The 15,469-nt window shown below is 35.7% G+C and overlaps 1 protein-coding gene across 2 annotated transcripts; it reads left to right on the forward strand.

Annotated features, from left to right (window-relative positions):
• The first annotated feature begins 1,885 nt into the window (after positions 1 to 1,885).
• Positions 1,886 to 14,869, forward strand: LOC144437124 (transmembrane protein 209-like). Of its 2 annotated transcripts, none has more exons than XM_078125985.1 (14): positions 1,886 to 2,151; positions 3,101 to 3,277; positions 4,062 to 4,258; positions 5,031 to 5,317; positions 6,357 to 6,486; positions 7,138 to 7,224; positions 7,580 to 7,821; positions 8,315 to 8,411; positions 9,566 to 9,691; positions 10,038 to 10,135; positions 10,539 to 10,653; positions 11,100 to 11,197; positions 11,951 to 12,024; positions 13,137 to 14,869. In XM_078125985.1, the coding sequence occupies exons 2-14, from the start codon at positions 3,120 to 3,122 to the stop codon at positions 13,189 to 13,191; spliced, it is 1,764 nt and encodes a 587-aa protein (XP_077982111.1). In that variant the 5' UTR covers positions 1,886 to 2,151; positions 3,101 to 3,119; the 3' UTR covers positions 13,192 to 14,869. The 2 variants fall into 2 exon arrangements, with proteins under 2 accessions (XP_077982111.1, XP_077982118.1); XM_078125992.1 differs by having other exon boundaries at positions 7,147 to 7,224.
• Positions 14,870 to 15,469: the final 600 nt, after the last annotated feature.

Consider the following 15,469-nt stretch of genomic DNA (forward strand, 5'->3'; position numbering starts at 1 on the left):
ACTAGGAACTTAACTTATGAAGTCAAAGGTATTAAAACAAAAAAACAATATATTTTGATAAACTGGATCAAAATCGTTTGAACTAATGAAAAATTGAAAACAAAATTTCACACAACAAAATTTCAGTTATAATAGTATTAAAATTTTGATATATATTCCATACATAGGATTCTTTCACTTGAATTACTTCCGTGAGAGGTAAAAATGTACACAAAATTACAGACAAAATCTACAACAGGCATGAGAGAATTTAGTTGACTGCATCTCCACATGTTTGGATTATTTACAGTGCTTTTTTTTGCAAGTACAACAATGAATTGATTATGAAGTAGTGTAACCCTTAGGCTACAATTAAAGCTACACTAGCTGTAACTGGAATATTTATTTTTTCCGATCAGACAGCCAACAATGTTATATTTACTGAAAGTAATACCGATAATTAGACACTGTACATGTAAATTATGGGTTGATTGTATCCAGAAATAGTACACCAACAGGTTTAAAATTGTGATGATTGTATTGGGGTGCTGATTTTAGGGTATGGACCTAAATATCAATTTTTTTTTGGATTTATTGTACCATACCATAGCACTTTGTACATGTATGTGTACAGCTGCAAAAACTACATGCACACATTTAACCGCAGGTGATTCAATATTACTGTTCAGTGTGCACAATATATGAGTAAGTCATTATGTCTAGCAAAAGAGTTTCCAAAAATGTTCCAGTTGGTTGCAGCTAGTGCAGCTTTAATGTTTTAAAAATTGAATAACAATAACAATAACAATAAATGTTTACCTGGTCTTCCCACATTCGTTTGAAGGCATCTGTGTGTCTCTTGAAAAATTGATAATCTTGTCCATCAATTTCAGATGAAAATAGTCGAATCTCGTGAGGACTTAACTTGATTTTCCTCATTTTGATATTCGTTCCGGTTTTCTTGATTCAACACAAAAAAAGTTCTCAGGTATATCATGTAAGAAGTTAACTTTATTGCGCTGAAAAATTAAAGGTGAGACAATCTGATATATTCCTGCAACATAAGCGCAGACAAAATGAAACAGAGATATTTACAGCAACGATGTGAATGTATGCGTGCTAAAGGTACGGTTCACCTGGCGCATAGGTCAAAGTTTCTTAGCTACGCAGCAATTTGTTAACTTCAATATGTCGCCCACAATCTGAAGACAAGCCAATTGTTGTTTTGTCTCCACACAAAAAATACACTCCTTGAATAAGCAAAGGTTGAAAATGACGGTGACCCAAGGAAATGTCAAATTTCAAGCCTCATAATTTGGAAGTCCGTGCTGCAAAAACTAGTTGTTGTAAAGACAAAGGTAACCCCTTCTTAAAATATAAACAATGACTTATCAAATTTCATATACATGGATAAGTGTACTGTGTAGTCTCAACAGATGTCAACAAGTTCATATTGTTCGGGTTTTGACGTTTTATCCCTGAATATCCACAAAAGCATGTTTTTTTTCATAGGCAAGTGTTATGCGTGCATATATCGAATTGTAAACATTTGGCATGCAATACTTTACCTTCGAAATTTCAGCAAAAACAGTGCAAAAAGGATTCCACACTTCCTGAAAGCACGACCAGACAAGAACTCTTCGAGTTGAGTAGATGATGATCACGTGGGTAAATTGGAGTCACAATATTTCTGCAATGCGGTTTCGTCGAAAATAAAATATGGTAAATTCGTATTTGAAATTCTAATTACTCATTTAAACTAATAAATATATATTTTGAGCATTTTTATTGTATTTTACTTTCATATTTATATTCCATGCTTTGATAATTTGAAATATGAATATTCTACTTGACAAAAAAATGTCGTAGAATGTTCTAAAAATACCACAATACTGATGTAGGATACGTCGCCGACAGGTGAACTTAAGTGTGGTCATAAGGCCTGACATGCTTGATGTTTTACGACTACTGACTTTCTCTTTTGGCTTTTTCTGTCTGCTCTGGGCATTCAACCTATTCCTCGTGGTGTATCTATGGGACGAAATCGATATATTGAACGGAGTTGTTGAAATCTTGAATAGAAATAGAAACAGGATTGTCCCCGTAACTCTGAGGGCGTCGTATACAAACTGATCTGAAAGTGGTACTGGTTGTTTTCCCAGTCTTTTACAGGTATCGTAATATCATGGGGGTTTAGTTTAATACAAATCAGATTTGTTATGAAAATTGAAATGTGCTACCGCTGCTGTTTTGTGCTAACTACACTAATATCGACAATACACACATTGTCTGATGGCCAAATAATGCAGATGCAATATTTAGTTTTTCAAATTCAAATCTAGGGAATTTACCCGCGATAGCAGACCTTATCCTAAAATGATTTCGGTCTTAGCTAGTCCTGCTTGCAGACGGAATAAGTCGGGACGCGATTCTGACATTGTCCCTCCTGGGACATAGTAAGTATCACGTCCCGTACACTGTCTGCAAGCAGGACTAGGTCTGAGCATGAAGTAAATATCGGCCATTAGCCCGTTTAGAATTCCTTCTGTACCTCGCCAACTGACGTGTACCCTCACCAGTTAATGTTGACATCACTCATCAGGCTGGCTGACACTTAGTCTAGTAAATATACACGTGGTTGTATTCTATGACAGGGCTGTATGATCTCTCGCTCACCTCATATAGTGAAATGAACCAATCTACCGAAAATTTAGCTAAAATTCCTGCTGGGAAAGGGTTAGTCCTGCTTGCATACGGCACCGTCATGTAAGCAGGACTAGGAAAGGGTGAACAGCGCATGTCAGTAGTAATCCATCACATCACTAATAGGTGGTTGTAAGTGGCTACTTCATTCAGTTTACTACAAACTCAGTCGCCAGTCTTAAAGTAAATTATGTGAGAATATGTTAACGTCATCACGTTTATATCAATGCTCCACTAGCAATAAACTACTTTTACTGGTAAGAACTGTTGTGCTAGAGAAAGCCATTTGACTATACAGTGGAGAGACAGAGAGAGATCATAGAAAATGACTAAATGTATAGTTACTAGACTAGCTGACACTTTGCTGGCAAATTAGAAATCAATTCTTGACCTCTACTGTGCTACCCATCCATTGCAGATCTACACAAGACTTCACAATGCGAATTGTTAGAAGAAGCCCAGTTAGACTTGGCCATGCTGAAAGTCCTATAGTAGAGAGATCAATCAGAAGACAACATGCAATGAAGTCAGCCAAAGCAGCACTGTCCTGGGGCATTATCAACTTCTTTATGGCAGGAGTCTGTTACTTTGAAATGTAAGTTTATTGTGAAAGTGAAAAAAAAGGAAGACTTTGATGGGATATGTTACTAACTTGTATTGCATCATATACATGTTGTTTGTGCTGTCTTTTTTGTCTTCAGTAAATCAACTTCACAGTTTTGTACTCCGAGTTCACGAAAAGTTCACTAGGTTTCCAAATCTCCATGTGTGTAGTACTAGTTGGAGACATTGTGTATTTTGAAGTTAGTTCACTATAAACAGCAACAATTAACTCACAGTCTTTCTTGTATACATCAGGTGTTCACTTTACCTTCAATTCATAGACAAGTATATGCCACTTTTGCTTATAAGTGTATTGTCAAAAGTTTTACTTACTTTGCTCTGATTGAACACAGATTATACACATATATTATTGGAAGATCAATTTTAGTTTTGAGTTGTGGGGCAGTATAGTACATGAAGGCAAAACATGTCAGAACACAAACGTCTCTAAACTCTCGTACATATTATAAAGTGTTATAAAAATTTGTTACAGCTCCATTTACCGTAGTAAACTGCGTAATCACATTGAGTAATCATTGTCATATAATGCTATACTAGCGACACTTTTGTGAGTATTTACCTTTGGAACTGACAGTGACAAACCCTGTGTTACATGTATCTGTCTTCACATCTTGTTCACAATCTATGCATGGAATAAAGTGCTGTTCTATGTAATAAAATGTCAGTACCGAGTTCATATGTTACTATTGAACTGTAACAGTTTATTCATTGAGAAATAGTTGTCAAATAACATAAATTGATTTTTATCTTCACAGGACATTTAGTTCCATTGCAAGATTTGTGGAACTGGAACATCAATCTACATGGTATATAGCGTGTGCCTTGGCTGCTGTATTTACCATCAATACAATTGTTGACTTTGCCAAATACTTAGGACCCACAACAGGACTGACACAGCAACCTATAATACTGTCACCTCAACAGAGAACTCTCCTTGGTGTCAAACAGAACGGTAAAACTGGCTTTTTAAAGTCCTGTGTTGTTTTTGCAGTTCACACATTGTACAGCAACGTGCATATATCCGTACCCTGTCCAAATGCCTGTCAATAATCTTATTTCCTGTGTGAATTGCCTTGGGCCTGGAGTTCTTTAAAACTACTAATATAAGTTCTATGAAATTAATCCATTTACTTATGGAAATGCTTGTTGTGCATGTTTTATTTTTCATGGGCAAAAAAAGTTGAATACAAACCTCAAATTTGTTACCCTATGTAGAAATAGGCTTGTTTAAGTTTCGTGTAATGTCTATATCATGAAATTTTTCAATCTTTCATTTTTTTATGTGAAAATCATAAATTATATGAATGTAGTGCTTCTTCAATATTTTTCATTGTTCAGCCAAGGAAAATATGAGTGAGCTAAGGGGTCTTCGACTCTTGTCATTATACTAGATGGAAAATATGAGTGATGTAAGGGGTCTTGCCACTATACTAGGTGGAAAATATGAGTGATCTAAGGGGTCCTGCCACTATACTAGATGGGCAGTCGACAAAACTCTTTTCTTCTCATGCAAAGTTTATAAAAAAAATCAAGAAAAATCAAGATGATTTGGAATGTTTACACATGTATTTTGAGCACCACAGAACCAGTCACATAGACACAGGTTGTCATGAAGTAGAACAACCAGGGTATATGATCCATATTTTCTGTTCAAAGGCAATAATATAGCTTGTGTATGGTATAATAACGATGAATCGTTGATAGTTTCTATTTTTTATTCACAGCTGTTGGTTTCAAGACATGTCCACCACAACAACAACAACGTTCACCTACTCCACCATCACCCAGTAAAATTACATCACTGTCAAGTTCAATGACAGCAAGTCCTATAGGATCAGCATCGACATCCTTCTCCTCATTTCATGGCAATACTTCTTATCTGTCACCTTCCGGATATTCCAGTTCTTATCCCAATACTCCATTCCTTCAGCAGTCAACATCTCCATATGGTTCTCACTCAGGGTCATATTCAGGAATTCCCCAGCAGTCTTCATTTACAACATTGTCAAGGGTGAGTGTTCATTTTTTATGTTAGCTTGAATATTTATTTTCTATTTTTTTTGTGTGTTTCTGTGCCATTAATTTTATATTGGTGTAGAAACAACTATAAATATTCACCTGTTTTTGTACTCTTATATTACTTTAATATTAAAGATTAATTTACAAGCACATTTAAGTACAACTGTTATCTGGCATTATACTGTTGTGAGTTACGCGGGCCATGGTTTCTTTATTGTTAGTACAATGTGTTATGACAATGTGCATGATGTGTGTATATACTAGTGTGGAGACAAGCTCCTATGCAGCACACTACTGTACAAAAGTTTACCACACAACTTCTGGTCCAACTTTTCAAAGTAGCGCTGCATTCATTGGGGGGGGGGGGGGGTGGGGGGTGGGGGGGTGGGGGTGGGGGGATATATTGGATTTTTGTCGTAAAACCAAAACCAAAGTGTTCAAATATAAATAGTAAGAAATTTATCTAAGGCATAGAGCAGATTTGTTCTTTAATGATACAATTTTAATAACTACATGTATTCCACTTTGGTGAAATTTCTAGATATAAATAGAACAGAAATGTTCAGGAACACTGGTTGCTGGTTGACTTACAGCTACTATATTTGTATATACATACGCTGCACTAGCTTTTGGTGGAATAGTTAATCATCGTAATTTAACCATATATTTCAGATTTGAATAGTGTATTCTATTTATAAATTGATTACTATCAACACCCGAAAGTTGTGTGTCACAGGATCCATTTCAAAAAAGGTGGCGAACGTGTAATATAAACTCTGTGATAAGGCAAACATGGCACCACTGAAGGCAGTGATATATTATGGGATATCGATGCATTTGAGTTTGGTGTGGAGAATCTTTTTCTTTATGACACTACTGAGGAAATACTGATTCACACTTTTCCCCCAAATGTTAATAAAACCACTAGAGAGCCTGGCAGTGGAAGTCTACACATGTCATTAAATTGTGCTATGAATCTGATTCACACTTTTCCGCAAATGTTAATAACACCACTATGTGTTTACTGACAGCCTGGCAGTGGAAGTCCACACATGTCATCAAATTGTGCTATGAATTATTCAAATCTATTCAGAGATAGTCCAACATCATCATCTCTCAGACCAAGACACCAGTCAGCATCACCTGCAAGAAACTCTCCTGGTAAGTTACAACATTCCTTTTCCCTGTGAGTGTATTCATGACTAGTACTACAAGTACAACAGATTGTTGTAGTATGTCAGTCAAAAGACAACCTGATCACGTTTGCCCTCGAAATCGAAACATTATTTATGTAAAGAACACTGCTGCAAACTCTGAACACTATAAAGTTATTACCCCCTGACTCATGTATTTCCTACATTCTATGTGGTAAGTCACAACTCCCTAGCTGCAGAGCATACAGGCCTTACTTCTGTTGTATACATATTATGGAATTCATTGATTTCAACCATGTCTTGCCATGTACCTGGTGTTAAAGCAGGATAAACAAATTTAATTATTTCAAACAAGTGACATCATAGTACAGGAATGAACGAGGATGTGAAAAATGAGAGTTGTTACAGGAAACAGTTCTGTGTACACATCGTGAATATAGAATATATTTGTACATCAGTCAGTATTTTGAAGATTTGTTTCTCTTTTCAAAGCAATTCTACTGTTTTGATGTGAAGTAGTTTTCAACAGCAATTATGTTAAGACCAATGTAACATTGTTAACCAGTTTTGTTGGAGAGTAGTCAGCTGTCTTGCCTTGATTTCAATTCAACCAAATACATTGCTTTGTTTTTTTATTTGTTTACCCCGGTAATAACAGCCAGTCAAGATGAACGAATTACAGACATGGCATCGCTGAATAACTACCTTAAGTCATATGAAGAGAAAGAACAAAGAAACCAACTAGGTTTGTACTCCCCTCTCAGACGTGAAGGACTGAAGCAAAATCATATGTTTATTTGGAATATGAAGTGAACACTTTTTACCTGTTCTTGGATGCCGAATCGAGAGAAATAAAATTCTATGGCAACATATCATTTAATCATTAAATGTACTTTATTTGTATATATATTCCTTGATGCTTGGATATAAGGTTGCGCAAAATATGAAATTTGACTGTGAGAGCAGACGGAGAGATTGCGCAAGTTACGCACAAATAAACGTTTAATAGTGGGAACACTGCTTACGAGGTAGATATTATGTGTCTTTTCACCTTTGAGTCATTTTCTGTAATTTTCTGTTGCCATTCTTTACAAACACAGCAAGTACTGACTCCTCTCCCACTGGAAGTCCATCCTACTGGGCATACAACAGATCAGCTAGTGACTTCACTCCAGTATTGCGAAAGTACCAATACCAGATTGCAAGCCGTTCACCTCAGTCCCAGTCATCTAGGAATGATGATGACCCAGACTACCCTGCAACCTTTGCTGCCAATGAATCATGGTTAAAAATGGGCGTGCCCAGGGACGAGGTAGAGAACGAGATAGCTAGTCTCAGGAAGGTATGACAATTAACGTTGTATGTACATGTACCAATAAATCTTTTACTAGTTCATATATCTTTGCATGTATGGAAAGTAAACAAATGCTGTATAATGGAAAGCAATTTCTTAAGGTAAACCTTCACCAGCTGTAACTAGAGTACTATCTTTTCGATCAGACAACAAACAAAATTTTCTCAGAATTTTTTTAAATACCAACAGAAGTTATACAATGTTCATTAGAGGTCGATTGTATTCAGAAGTACTTGTAGTACAGTCACAGGTTGAAATTGAGAGTGTATTTGTCCCTAATTTTTGGGTACGGACCCCAAAATCATTGCACCATGTTATGTGTACCCACAGGTGATTCATTACCATTGGCAGAGTCGAAGTCTGGCAGAGATATAGAAATGTTAGTCCTGGACAAAATAATGATCCAGTAATCCAAGATTGTGGTGGGACCCAAACATTAGGGGTTTAAATATATTGTCTTGTTTTGATTTCTATTCTACAGTGGCTGTCACAAACCATTCTAAGGAGGTTGATGGGGGAAATTGAAGAGATTAATGCCACATTGAGAAGATTGGGTTCTCCTGAACTTCAAATTGGAGGTATTTTATCCCGTTACTGCATATATTAATATAATAATGTTAGTCCTCATATAGTACTTTCCGATACTGTGCTCAAAGCACTGAATTATTACCCCTGGCATGGAACTATAGCGAGACAATGGCTCTTTATACTTCCTCAACTCCCTAGGTAGCATGCAATCCATCGCAGCCTCTGTAAGTGCATAGGATTAAAACATACACACTGCAACCTCTATCCTCCTACAAAAATGTAGGTTTCCATTTATACAGCTGGGTTGACTTAGACACAGCGACAGGGCTCAAACCTGCAACCTGTAGATTCCAAGCAGGCCACTCTAACCATTCAACTACCAAGACTCCATGTACTGCATTTGTCAAGGTTCAAAATTATTGGTAATTGTAACTAATAATAGTGGTAAAAATTAATGTATCTCAGAAATTCTCCCATTACTACATATATGTAATGTATGTTGAACACAATGTAACAGTGCAGTTGATGACCAGAATGTGTGTTTCACAGTTCATAATGACAAATTTGAAAATATATATTAAATTAAAATATTAAATAGAAAAGTTACTAAAGGGTTAATACCTGTACTATTCTTTTGAGTTGGTTTTGCCCTTATATGTGTAGATTGAATGTAATGACTGCAATTAATGTTCGAGAAAATAGTGTTTTTTTAAAAATAAATCAAGTTAGTAAGTAGGTAAAAATCTAGCCGAGTCCCAGTGTTATTGTACCAAGTTTTCCAGACAGATATCATGGTACATTGTATAAGGTCACTCTGCCAGTTTTATCTGATTTCCTATTTTGTGTTACTGGTTTCCCCAGTATATTAGCAAATACACTGTAAAGTCATTGATAGTTTAGTCTATCTGCTATAGACCCACATGCAATTTTGCTGAGTTTAAAGTGGCCACATCAGAGATATTGTCATCCTTGGCTTTTCTTTGAAAATGTTCCGAGTGCAGATGAGAGGTTTATACTGATATTGGTACATGTATGGTGTATTTGCTGTAAGTAGTGTATATTAGTTATAAAATGATTCCAATCAAATGCCTCAAAACATGGAAAATACTTTTTGAGTTTTGAGTATAAGTTTTTATGTATTTTAACTATGTAGAACTATTACTAGGTGTTAATTATACATTTCATTGATGTTTCAATTTCATAGAAACAAGCATTACATCACTTCGTCAGATTTCACTCTCCAAACGCCAACTGATTCCATCTCTACAGAAGATATTACCTTACTTAGAGGTCTCTGCTAATCAAGAATATCTGGTTCAAAGGCTACGAGGTAATGAAATTATAAAGATTTATATCTTGTAGTAAATGATATCTTGATTTACGTTACATTGTTATCGATAGATCGGTAGGCACACATAGTAGAAGTGACTATGGTGAGCTTTAGCGCCAACCTTGCATTGGCCAAAAGTTATCTCTATCTGACTTTTTGACTTGAATTGTGTAAAATTATCACTACACACTACTAATCTAATTTACCACATGTACAAATAATATTTTCTTGTACATTGTGATGAGAGTGATACACTTAAGTGAAGTGTTTTAACATATAATTATAAAGTCATTCTGATTTGCTATGTTTTGGTGAAATAAATGTCATTTTGTTATCTTGATTTCAGAGCTTGCCAAAGGAGGTGTGATGAGTGATTTCCACTGGAATGGAGGCACTGATTACAAGGGAAGGAAATGGGATCAGGACTTACCAACAGACTGTGTGGTTAGCTCCTTTATTAGACTGTCTTTATTTAGGTTCAAGATGAGAGAAGATTGAGTTGTCTTTTGATTGCTTATAGAAAGCAAAGAAAATAGAAGCAAGATAAAAATTGCAGACTTTGATAACTGCACATGTTTCGATTACAGCATTGATGATTCTACCAAATACTGTCATTGGATAAATTTGTCTTGGAGAACTTAATGTTACGTGATTGAACATATTTAAGTAATGTATTCTCTCAAAGCAATTATAGTGTTTCTTACACCTTAGCATCGAATTTAAACTTTACCACAGAACGACTTTGGTATAGTGGTGAAAGTCATATCACTGAATGAATATTTTGCCATGCACAATTATCAGCATTACAACTGTCACGTTACTTGGTTTTGTCTTCTCTCTCGACTAGATCGTGATGCATGCACTCTGTACATACATGGATTCACAGCTACCACCTCATCCCAAGTACCCAGATGGCAAAACATTTGCCAGTCAATTCTTCATGAAGACACCAGATAAACCAGGTATAATGTATAGTAATTGTGGTGCATATATACTATAAAACTCTCCACATTCGTGATGTAGTCTCAAATTTCACAAAAGGTAAAATGAGGGCTAAATCATATAGCAGTAAATGAAGCAGCCAACAATATTCTGGGATTTTGTGAAAACGGTGTGATCTGAAACAAAGTTGGTGGAATATTTTGACTAGTTGAGAATGCAACTACATGTAACTTTTGCCATGATTCACTGGGAATTGATGATTTTTTTTTTGACGGAAGCCATCTTATCTGACTATCATGACCCTCATTTCTTGTCCAAACTGCTTCTGAATAGTACTCCTAGTGGCCAAACTATATAATTCTTTTGTTTTCTGATAACTTGGATATGGTGTATTAGTCAAGATTTATAACAGAGTCAGTGAATGAAACCAAGACTAACACCCATCTTTATATTTTATTCTTTGTAGATTTGAAGAAGAAAGATAACTTACTGATATTCCAAACCAAAGTCAATCCTCCTCACTACAAGGTGATTATAGGAGATGATACATGGGATTTAGTCAAGGTATTAAGATATTATAATATTTATACTGTCAGTCAATCAGTGTCTGTCTGTCTGTCTGTCTGTCTGTCTGTCTGTCTGTCTGTCTGTCTGTCTGTCTGTCTGTCTGTCTGTCTGTCTGTCTCTGTCTGTCTGTCTATGTCTGTATGTCTGTATGTCTCTGTCTCTATCAGTCTGTCTGTCTGTCTGTCTGTCTGTCTGTCTGTCTCAGTCAGTCAGTCAGTCAGTCTGTCTGTTTGTTCGTCTATTCTTCTGTCCGTCCGTCCGTCTGTCTGTCTGTCTGTCTGTCTGTCTGTCTGTCTGTCTGTCTGTCTGTCTGTCTGTCTGTCTGTCTGTCTGACTACTCATCCATCAACCCACTCACCCACCTATCTACCTATCCATCCATCTGAGATAATGACATCATACATCATGTATATTGAAAACTGTTAGAATCCTATTAAAATGTAAAATCAGAATTAAACACATTACTACTAGTACTTGTTCCAATTTGTTTTGTTTTTTCCCTCTCTTTGTTAGCATGCTAAATTCTACTTTTAGTTATTTTTCTTCAATTTCATCTATTGTCTTATTAAAACGGTATTCGTGAAATCATCTCATGATAAAATAGTCTATGACAATTGTAAATGATGTCATCAAATTTGTTAAGAGTGAGTCAGTGCTCTGCCTTTATCAACTAAATGTTTGTTTACAATTTGCCAAGTTGAAAGTAATGGAAGTTTGATTTATATTGTTGATGTAATGTTTTTTCTACAGGGACGAAGTAACATGTTCCAAGCCATACTTCTTTTTTTACATCATATCAAAGTAAAGGAACACGGAATGCTGGGGTGAGTAGTTTCCCATTGAAGTGAATGAGGTGGTGTTCACTGGATTTTCAGTCAAAAAACAACAACTATGCCACACACAAGCCAGGTTGAACACATTTCAACAGAAAATATGGCTTTTTATACTATAGTCATTCTAAACTACTAATCTATTGACTCATAGTGACAAGGCCCCTTAGCTCACAAGTATTTTCCTCAGCTGAACAAAGGAAAATATTGGGGAATACAGTAATATCTGATTACTGTATCAAGTGATAATCAGAGCAGATGTACAAAGGAACAGAATGTTGTGTACATGTCCCTTTAATTTCCTGTAGAGGGATAAATAAAGTAATTCTGATTCTGAATCTGATTTTGACCTTTCAACTCTATGACAACATACTTAGCATAAGCTACTGCCAACCTTCATAAATCAATTAATAAATAACATGCAAATCTTCATGGCAGAACAAGTCACGAAAACAGCAAAGTATGTTTGTGAAAAAATTATATGGAGAACACTTGAAATGTAAATGTGACTCACTATTTGTAGGGATTTATTTACAAATATTTCAAATGTTTAAAGTTTGATCTTAATGGATTTTAGATTCATAATTTTGCAAACTGTATTTTTTGTCTTCAATCCATGAAATAGCCTACATTTATAATCTATAAAAAATTGAATTTTTAAAATTATGTATGTGAAAAGGCAGTTGGTAGGTACAACTGTTATTATACCATACTCAAGCCAAGTTATTGCCCTCGAACAGAAAATATGGATTATATACCCTGGTTGTTCCACGTCATGACAACCTGTGTCTACATCACTGGTTTTGTGGTGTCTGAAATATGGGCCAAACATTCCAAATCACCATTATTTTTTCTGAATTTGCATGAATTATGCTTGAGGGGGTAACGCTATATCAGCCGGAAAATACTCATGACATACTGGTTTGTCACTACTCATCTTGTGACTTGTAGTGACACGCCCCGTAGGTCACATATTTTCCTTGGCTGAATGAAGAAAAATATCGGGGAATATCATCTAATTATCATCTGCTAACAACATTGACTTGTATTATTAGTACAGGTCACACAGTCATATTCATTTCATGTCATCATATTTTATTTTCTAGGAGGGTGAATCTGAACTCATCTGGTGTCAACGTACTCTGTGTGTTGGACGTTTGAAGACAAAAATGTGTTATCTTGTCATGTTGTCATAACAACATAAACATTGGTCTGTCTCCATTGATCATAATGTCAGAGCTTTACTGACAATGTCACAAATTTCATGTGACCCACATTGCAAATATGACTCAAAAACCAATGTTTGAAAATGATTGAAATATGGAGGAGAAAAAACAGTTGTCTGGCAGAGATGTTGTAGAAAAAGGTTGGTTCTGAGCAAAGGGAATGGTCCTGGTCTAATCCTAGGCTAATCCATATAGCTACACTGATAAGATAACAATAAAAATGTGAGAACACGGGATTGAATCATGGGCCTTTAATAGAGGAGAGTATTCAAGCTTCCCCACCTGATGATGCGTGGCGTCACATTGTTATGCAATGTTTTAACTTTATATTGGGTGGAGTAGTGGGGGAGAGGTGAGAACAGTAAATACCCACACAGTTGGATTAGTATCACATTACTCTACCCATGTAAGTGTGCATATGACAGAATAGGGATGTATATTGACAAGACAACACTGTAAATTATGTCTATAGTCTGTCTTGACATAGACTTTTCATGCTTGGATATCCTCAAAAAATAGTACTCCCACACCGAGAAATATTTGAATTATTAGTTTAGAGTAATTTTAGCTAAATGGATACTGGGCAGGTTCTTTGAGTCCTCCAGGTGTCCTGTAAAGTGTTGCCCCCTTGTTAAAGGCCAATGTGGGATGACGGTTGAAACTTGGATGTGGAAAAATGGTTGTCCTGTACATGTAGAGCTGTTGTAGAAAAATTGGTCCAGTACAAAAGAATAGCCCCTATCCAACCCCTATAGCTATACTGATAAGATAGTACTAAATGTAAGACTGTAGATTTTGAACATTAGGTTAAAAAAAATAGAATTGTTTCTGGCCAGGACATTCTGTCTAAAGTGGTGTGACAAAGCAATTTTTTTAAATTTTCAACAAACCTGTCCCTCAGTCTACTTTTTATGGCAGTTACTGTTCTTTTTATTCAGTACTTACTTTAGAGGAAGTGTGTATGTGAGGCAGATGTCATTTGGCTTGTTCATGATTGACTCTGCATTTGTCTTCACTGAAGTAGGGAGGGTTATTTTTGTGTTTTCCCCATGGATCTGCAGACTGCATGGGCTTGTTATAAACACACAAAAAAAGGTTATTTAAGTGATGCTGACCAGAAACAATTCTTTTTTTTTGTGGCCATAGTGTTTTTTATAAATCATTGAACTATGCAAATTAAAGAGAATTCAGATAATTTACTTAGAATTTAGACTTGTAATCCAACTTATGAATGGCAGCTACATGTCTAAGCTACAACTGTAGATTAGTAGTTTGAATTTTAGATTGTAAACAACTATCAGTATTTTATTTACGATATAGAAATACTGTACTAAACAAATGTTGAAGTGGCATCACAGGGGACAGGAGGAATATATTCAAAGATGTTCAGTAAATGATACTAATAGTGTTACCATATAAGCTAGATAGTAAATGTTTACAGAAGAAATAGAAGTGTGGTGGCGCTATTAACACCTTATGTGTATTCTCTGAGAATCAGCCGATAGCAGCGAAGGACAAGCTATGGGAGTAAATTTAGACTCTCTCACAGTCCTCTGAGCTTCGCATTGCTAAAAGGGTTTGTTTTGTATGTACTGACATCCACCACATAATTGTACTTCAATATCTTTGTACTGTGCGCCCCCATCGACCACATACGGAGCATTGCAGTAACATGTCAACGAATGCTTAGCCCAATGTGGTCAATGAGGGCACATAGTACAAGGATATTTGAATACAATTATGTAGTAGATATCGGTACATATAAAACAACCCATTTAGCGATGTGAAGCTCCAAGGACTGTGAGGTAGTCTAGAGTAAATTACGCTCAATATTTACATTATCATCTTTATTAAACATAAAAGTAGTAAAAAATAAACATGTAAATCTTCACATATTCCTCCTCTCCCCTGTGGTGGGAATCAAGGTTAGATATAAATTTTATAAGAGTGAAAGACTGCCATTCCTGTGTGAAAGAGTTTTTATTATAACGGAGCAATATGTATCAGCTCTTTTTTTCATTGCTGATAACATCATCACTTTGAGTGTAAACAATATTTTGTTATGCTGTAGATGATAGCCATACAAAGAATAAAAAAACAATTCTCATGTGAGATACAATGTTAACTGTTGTCATGATTGATGATGTGTTGTGAGATGTGAAAGTGTTTGACTTGTATCAATCTAGAGATATTTGTGAAATAGTTTTGAGTTT

The sequence above is a fragment of the Glandiceps talaboti genome, chromosome 1 (assembly GCF_964340395.1).
Source record: "Glandiceps talaboti chromosome 1, keGlaTala1.1, whole genome shotgun sequence".
Taxonomy (NCBI): Eukaryota; Metazoa; Hemichordata; class Enteropneusta; family Spengelidae; genus Glandiceps; species Glandiceps talaboti.